Consider the following 8,595-nt stretch of genomic DNA (forward strand, 5'->3'; position numbering starts at 1 on the left):
AGCAAGCGGGTCTGGCCTAGGGAGAATTTTAAATAGGGACAATTTTAATTAGAATTTTAATGGTAACACAGCGGTTAAATATTTGTTTTTAATTGGTTTTTATTGGGGATAGTGTTTGTATTGTTTTAATATGCTGTAAGCCGCCCTGAGTCCTGTTGGGAGAAGGGCGGCATATAAGTTTAATAAAATGAAATGAAAATGAATGAAATGAAAAAGACTTTAAATGCTATCAGGGACATCTTGTGGTGAAGCTTGGTACAGCAAGTGAATATTCTTGACAAAGAGACTTATTCATAGCCCAGATCTGTCCTTGGTATTATCTAAAAGAGATTAAAAAGCTTAGAGAGCAGCTGGGCAGTGAAACTGGTTTTCAAGAACTGTGGAGGTGAACAGTTACTGACTTTTCTTTAACAAATAGCCTCCACTAGAAGATCACTTACAACCATGTCAGAAATGGAGGAGGAACAGCAAAAAATTTCGGCTATGTATAAACTTATACTTGAAAAAATTCTTGAAGCCACTGAGATAATTAAATCTAGAATGAAAGACAAAGGTGCCAGCTTAAATTTACAAAACAAAACCCTGATTGCAACTGAAGAACCTACAATCCAAAAAAACAACAGAAGCGGAAGAAATTAATACCAAGACGGAGGACTTTAAAAATCAACAAGTACAGCTTACTGAAAATTTAGACAATCAAATAACAACTATAAAACTGGACATGACCTTCTACACAAATCAGAAGAAACCTGAGGAAGAAGAAGACCAGATCAAATTGAAGACAATTATATTAGAGCAAGCATGGGGAGATGGGCCACCAGGGCGACAACTTAATGATTATAAATGGGTCAATCTTTCTAGAAAACTGACAACTAGATGGTCCCCTTTGATTCAAGTAATATGTGCAGGAATGAAGGGAGATCTATCTGATGAGTTAGAAGCATTGGTATGGAAACCTGGTTGGCATAAAAAGAAAGCTAGAGTTAGACTGAAAAAAGGGGGTATTTTGGTCTATTAGAGAGGATCTTAAATTGCTAACTATTGGGCTAAAGGGAGATTCTGAGATAGTGGGAAATTTGATTATTAGATTAAAATAGTTGGAAAATACTAAAAAATAAGGGATTAATCTGTTTAGATACAAAGGACACTCCACTATTAAGGTGATGATGTATTAGGGCGCGAAATAGAAAATGTTTATGAAATAAAATTAGAATATATTTAAGTAAGTAATATGTGCATTTTAGATATTATAATTTTTATGTAGTGAGACAAAGGAAATTTGGGTTATCTGAAACTTAAATACTTTGGATATTAAAGGTTAAATTGGAGTACTGTAATTAAAAACTAAAACTTAGGTAAAACTTAAAAACAGGACATGGATATGTATAAGTATTGTTTATGAAGATTTATTAAGATATGTATAAGCAAAAATGTATTGATAAATGTGATAATGAAGTGTTTACTGAATTTGACATAATTAGAAATCTATTAGCTTAAATACGATATAGCAAATGTTAAGGGAAACAGAGAAGAAATATTTGATGATGTAACCAGAGATATGTACTAAAGATTTTGTTATTGAACTATTGATTCACCCAACCACCACGTTGCATTCCAAATACTTAAATGTAAAACTGGAAAATCAATAAAATATTATTAAAAAAAGAAAAGAAATGAAATAGAAATGGGTACTGACATAAGGCTAACAGCAAAAGCACATCCACCAACCAAAAAGAGGGATTTTCAAACAACAAACTCATGGAACAGGTGACTGATAGTATTGTGGTATGCAATACATGTTCCATGTATGTGCTTATGCCCAAAGAACACCCAAACTATACATGTATTAGATGTAAACTATGTGAACTACCACAGGAAAAAGTAAGGAACTTACTTACTTACATTGTTATTTGTGTTAACAATGGAGATTTTATTAATTAAAATTCGTGAATCATCTATAATAAAGGGAATAAATGTGAATAAGAATGATTATAGGTTAAGGGCCTTTGCTGATGATCTGGTGCTGACATTAACTCAGCCGATAGATTCGGTGATTGATTTGGTGGAAATTATTGCTCAGTATGGGAAGTTTCTGGTTTTAAGGTAAATAATAATAAGACTAAAATATTACCGAAAAATATGTCTATGAAGGATAAAGATGACCTAGTTAAATTGACAGGTTTTGATACATGGGAGACAATCTGGGTTAAAAATGTAAAATTTACTCAAGCCCAAAATTTAAGAGAAATTTTTTATAAGATGTTTTATAGGTGGCATTTGGATCCTCAAAAATTGGCATGCATGTATTCTAATTTACAGCCCAAATGTTGGAGATGTGGAAGTTTAGATGCAACTTATTTTTGTATTTGGTGGATGTGTAGGGAAATAAAAGCATTTTGGATCAAGGTTTGGTGGAATATTCAAAATATTTTTAAGAAAAAGATAAAGTTCATACCACAGTTATTTTTATTAGGTATTATGGGAGATTTGGATGCTAAAGAAATGAATCTGATGTTAAATCTTATAACAGCTGCAAGACTATTGGTAGCTCAAAACTGGAAGACGGATCGTTTGCCTACTGTAGAAGAATGGTCTCTTAAAATGTCAAATTTAGCAGAAATGGCTAAGATTTCTGCTTATTTAAAGGATCAAACACAGGAAAGATATATTTCGGTTTGGAGAAGATGGATAGATTATATTCAGAATAAATATGGGACTGAAAAGTTCCATTTGGTGTTTGAGTAAATTTTACAGTATTGTTATTGTGAATATTTTATTATATTTTTTATATTTTTTATTATATTTTATTATATTGATATTATTTAATAAAACTCATCATTAAAACAAATTATTAGTTCAACTAATAAACAAATAATAACACAAATTAAAATTTAATAGATTTAAATAAAATTTTCCCTCAATTTCACACAATATCTAAACCAATGTATTAATCAACCTATTACAATAAATCTAATACTAATTATATAAACTAACCCTGTGAACAGCTCTGGGAAGTGGGGGGATGGGGGTTGGGGGTGGGGAAGGGGGTTTATTTTGTAAATGTCATAAAACTTTTAATAAAAAACAAAACAAAACAGTAACTGTGAGAGGGACCTTGGAATCCTAGTGGACGATCACTTGACTATGAGCCAGCAGTGTGCAGCAGCAGCCAAAAAAGCTAATACAATCCTGGGTTGTATAAACAGAGGCATAGAATCAAGATCACACGAGGTATTAGTACCGCTTTATAAAACCCTAGTAAGACCACACCTGGAATACTGCAGCCAATTTTGGTCACCATATCACAAAAAAGATGTTGAGAGTCGGGAAAAATTTCAGAGAAGAGCAACTAAGATGATCAAAGGCCTGGAGACTAAAAGATATGAAGAACGGCTGTAGGACTTGGGTTTGGCTAGTCTAAAGAAAAGAAGAAATAGGTGTTATGTATTGAATATATATGAAGTTCTGTTAATCCCTGCTAAAGTGAAACTAACTTAACTCCAACTGCTTGTGAAGCTAAAATGAAACTAACCTTTAGATGACCCTGACTGTTAACTCCAACTGTTTTGGAGGGAATCTTTGAACATTCATATTTGGGTGGGTTTTTCTAGTATTGTGATTGGTTAAGGCCCTGTGGGCTTAGAGTATAAATTACAGGCAATTGCCTGCAGTTCTCCAGTTCTAGTTTGAGTCAATAAATAATGTCGTAACTATGCTGGTCTGCTCCTTGCCTATTGAAGCCCACTACACAATAGTGGCAACGAAGGTGGGATGCTGCAGAGGAGAGAGCTGCTGCTAACCAAGAGACTGAAATCACTGGGTGATAGGCTGGGTAAAGAGCCCCAGCAGGCCTAGTTCTCACCCCCTGCCTACCAGTAAGCCACAATGGAGGCACGCTGAAATCACTGGGTGTCAGACCAGGTAAAGAGCCCTGGTGGGACCATGCTCCCCGCCCTGCCTGCCAGTAAGGCACACTGGAGGCACAGATATACCTGAGGGATCTGTCCCCAGGATCCCAAAGTGCAGCACAGCTCCAACTGTAGCAGTACAGGCATTAACCAGCACCACAGGGGCCTCCCCAAAATGGCTAAATTGGGAAAGCTCAACGAGTTCGATATTACTCATCCGGAACAGTGGAGCTCATACGTCTCCCGAGTAGGCAACTATCTCCGGGCTAACCAGATCACAGACGATGGCCTGAAGGCGGCAACCTTACTATGTGTCTGCGGACAAGCCATGTTTGATATCGCTGAAAACCTGATAGCACCAGCAAGTATAGAGACTGTAGCCTACGCAGACCTCAAGAAAAAATTAAGGGAACATTTTGAGCCGAAACTCTCAGTAATCGCCTGGCGCCATGCATTCGAGCAACATGAGCAGAGATCCGGGGAATCTGCAGCAGAGTTTGTGGCAGCCCTTTGCCAAGATTCGCACCAATGTGAGTTCCCTGACCTGGAAGACCGTCTCAGAGACAGGCTTGTTTGCGGCCTGCATAATAGAAAATTACAGCAGCACCTATTCACCATGGAGAAACTGACTTTCCAAGACGCATTGAAAGATGTCATGGCGGAAGAGGCTGCCGGATGGGCAATGAAGTCTCTCCGGCCACCTAAAACACACACCAGCCCCACAGTGATCCACCAACAGACTGCAGAAGGCTTGGGGGAGGCCAGTGAGAGTGAAGAAATCGATCGTTTGTGGAGAGAGCCACCCAGACAGCCATGCTCCACAGAGCAAGCAACTTCCTCACAGAGCTGCGCAAGCTGCGGGGGACAGCATGAAAGAGCAGAGTGCAGATTCCGCACAGCAGTATGCCATGCCTGTGGAAAGCAAGGGCACCTTGCCAGAGTTTGCAGAGGTCGTCAGCGGGAAACGAAACCTGCGACACAGCAGCACAAGGGGAAATGGCCCCCAGGACAGACCAGAGTTGAATACTGCTCAGGAAGGCGTAGCATCCAACGCACAGGGGCCCAAGGTTCCATCAAAGAAAAGATAAGACTCCAAGACTGCAAGGGGTCCCATGCTCTATGGAGCTAGATACTGGATTGGCCCTGTCCATTATCTTCTCCAGGACTTTTGACTACATTTGCAAATGTAGCCGATGGCGGGTCCCGCTCAAATCATCGAGCTTAGTGCTAAGGGACTTCCAGAATTGCCGTGTTCCCGGAAGGGGGGAAGCTACCATTAGAGTTCTAGGGTCCCCTCAGCATAGTGGTCATAGAGGGACCGCACACCAACCTCATAGGACTGGACTGGTTTGAGGCCCTGGGCATCAGGGTGACGGGCATCCATCGAACACAAATAGCTGACCTAGCAGCAGTATGCCAACAATATGCTGACGTATTCAGCACAGAGTTGGGACAATACAAAGGGGCACCCATTTCACTCAACCTCGATCCAGCACTAACTCCAATCCGATTAAAACCGCACAGGGTTCCTTTTGCATTGAAGCCTAAAATTGATGCGGAACTAGACAAGCTGGTACAGCAGGGAGTGCTCCAACCGGTGGACTGTAGCCAGTGGGAGACTCCAATAGTGACCCCAGTTAAGCCTAACGGGGACGTCCGCATCTGCTCAGACTACAAGGCACTACAGCAGCATGCTTACCCTGTACCAGTAGTAAGCCACATCATCGCTTCGCTCCAGGGAGGCCGAATCTTCGCTAAGTTAGACCTCGCCCAGGCTTACCAGCAGCTACCAGTAGATGATGCTACTGCAGAAGCACAAACAATTGTCACACAGAGAGGTGCATTCCGAGTGCGCCACTTGCAGTTTGGGGTAAGCGTAGCACCAGGGTTGTTCCAAAGTATTATGGAACGAACACTGAAGAACATTCCCGGCATCTGCCTATATTTTGATGACGTCCTGATCGCGCGGGAATCAGCAGCAGTCCTGGCGGAACATCTCCGTGCAGTACTCCAACGTTTCCACAAGGCAGGCCTAAAACTCAAGAAGGAAAAGTGCCAGATCGGCGTGGAATCCACAGAGTTCTTGGGTTTCCGCATCGATGCTGCTGGAATCCACCCATCTGACGCAAAGCAAAAGGCAATTCAGCAAGCCCCCACACCAAAATCCAAGGGGGAGCCACTCCTTCTTACTGCATAAGGCTGCCCTGGCAGAACCGCTACACTGCCTACTGGACAAAAAAAATGTCCTGGGTCTGGTCGCGCACCCAAGACAAAGCGTTCAAGGTGGTAAAATCATTGTTACCCTCAGACTCCGTCCTAGCTCATTTCAACGAAAACCTACCAGTAACACTAGCCTGTGATGCTTCGCCATACGGCATTGGGGCAGTACTAAGCCACAGGATGCCAGATGGTAGAGAGGCCCCCATCACATACTATTCTAGAATGTTATCATCGGCTGAAAGAAACTATGCCCAGATAGACAAGGAAGCCCTTGCCATAGTGGCTGGCATTAAGAAGTTCCACGACTTCTTATATGGATGAACCTTCACCATCTTTACAGACCACAAACCTCTGCTTGGTCTCTTCACAGCAGACAAACAGACACCGCAGATCCTATCGCCGCGAATGCTACGCTGGTTCATTTTCATGGCTGCATACTCGTACCGGCTAGTCCACAAGCCGGGTAAGGAAATGGGCCACGCCGATGCTCTCAGCCGTCTGCCTCTATTGCAGACTGATCCGGACCCAGCCCCAGCTTGTCGTATCCTGGCGATCCAGGACCTGCCTGAAGCACCCCTAAATGCAGGGGACATTGCAGCTGAAACCACCACGGACAGAACGCTTAGCCGCGTTCTCAACTGGGTGTTAAGGGGATGACCAGAGACCTGGCCAGGCCCTGAGTTCCATCACTACGCTTCACGGAAAAATGAACTGTCGGCCCACAAGGGATGTGTGCTGTGGGGCAGCAGGGGCATCATTCCACCCAGTCTTCGCTCCAGGGTGCTGGATTCCTTACACGAGGGGCACCCAGGAATTGTTCGAATGAAGGCTCTAGCCAGGAGCTACTTGTGGTGGCCAGGCCTGGACAAGGACATTGAGAATCAAGTAAGGAGTTGCCAGGCCTGCCAAGAAACCTGACCGGAGATGCCACAAGCACCAGTGCACCGCTGGGAGACCACGCACGCCCCATGGTCTACCGTGCACATTGACTTTGCAGGCCCCTTCCAAGGGCAAGTGTCCCTAATTGTAGTAGACAGTTATTCCAAGTGGTTGGAAGTGGCACCGGTCTCATCGATGACAACAACCAGGGTCATCCAAGAGTTGCGCCGGCTGTTCGCCACACATGGTCTGCCAGATGTAATCGTGTCCGACAACGGGGCACAATTCATGGCAGGAGAGTTTCAATCTTTCCTCAACGCCAACATGATTCGGCACGTAACATCCGCTCCATTCCACCCCGCGACCAATGGTCAGGCCGAACGAATGGTGAGGACCACAAAGGAGGCGCTCAAGCGGATGACGACTGGGGACTGGAATCACCACCTGGCGAACTTCCTCCTGTGTCAACACATAACTCCCAGTACAGCAACAGGTCGCAGCCCAGCGGAGCTGAGGTGGGGCCGCCGGCTCACCATGAAGCTCGACCGACTTCATCCAGACAGAGTAGCGGCAGACGGCTCAACCAAAGCCCCCCAGGAACTTACAGCTGGGTGAATTGGTCTGGGCCAGGAACTATGGAAGTGGGGAACCTTGGGTGGGAGCTAGGGTAAATAAGATAACGGGGCCCTTGTCATACAAGGTTATTCTGGAAAATGATCGTATGGTCATACGCCACATTGATCAGTTACGGCATCAGCAGGCTGGGCCAGTCCCGAGTGAGGATCCTGAGGTTTTATCAGACACACAAGAGAACTGTTTTCCTCTGAGTTTGCCTACATCACTCATGGCCGCCTCTGGGGAAATGGAGGTACAAAGGGCCGTAGAGCCACAGCCACTCACGGGCGACCTAAACGGCCATCATGACTCTGTTCAACTGGAGATGGACAATACTCCACTTGAACAGGACTCTCCAAAAACATTGTGGCGGTCCACCAGGATCTGCGGGTCCCCGGCCTTTCTCAAAGACTATGAATATTGAACAGACTGAGGATGATAACTATCCTAGGGGAAAGGGGTGTTATGTATTGAATATATATAAAGTTGTGTTAATCCCTGCTAAAGTGAAACTAACTTAACTCCAACTGCTTGTGAAGCTAAAATGAAACTAACTTTTAGATGACCCTCACTGTTAACTCCAACTGTTTTGGAGGGAAACTTTGAACATTGTTAGAGAATTTTAATTTCTCTGTTGGTAAAAATAAATCAGAAACTCTCACAGTTGACTGCATTTAGCTGATTCAAATAAACTCTTTATATTCATATAAAAATATTTACAATACCATATATTCTTCTTCATAGCAACATAGCATAAATGAAGACTTCTTACAACAGAGACAGACCAGAGACCTGAAACTGAAACCCAGCTTCTAACTCAATAACCTTTTGCACAGACTCAGTAGCACTTTCTTCACATTGGCTGACTGAGTTACCACATGACTCTTCCTGCTCATGAATATTCCAACACTCCTCCCTTCATGACAGGAAGAGACATCAGACCTATTGACTTAATACATTTTCCATAGTGAAT

The 8,595-nt window shown here is 43.2% G+C and overlaps 1 protein-coding gene across 1 annotated transcript in view; it reads left to right on the forward strand.

The window, feature by feature from the left end:
• Nucleotides 1-4,083: 4,083 nt before the first annotated feature.
• The window catches only part of LOC107295567 (uncharacterized protein K02A2.6-like), a 10,424-nt gene continuing 5,912 nt past the window's right edge, over nt 4,084-8,595 (forward strand). Inside the window, 5 exon segments of the mRNA XM_029285872.1 lie at nt 4,084-4,587; nt 5,197-6,071; nt 6,131-6,621; nt 6,790-7,571; nt 7,708-7,783. Of these exon segments, the coding sequence (XP_029141705.1) occupies nt 4,084-4,587; nt 5,197-6,071; nt 6,131-6,621; nt 6,790-7,571; nt 7,708-7,783 (2,728 nt within the window).

Source organism: Protobothrops mucrosquamatus, unplaced genomic scaffold, assembly GCF_001527695.2.
Source record: "Protobothrops mucrosquamatus isolate PMUCROS unplaced genomic scaffold, P.Mucros_1.0 scaffold2404, whole genome shotgun sequence".
Taxonomy (NCBI): domain Eukaryota; kingdom Metazoa; phylum Chordata; class Lepidosauria; order Squamata; family Viperidae; genus Protobothrops; species Protobothrops mucrosquamatus.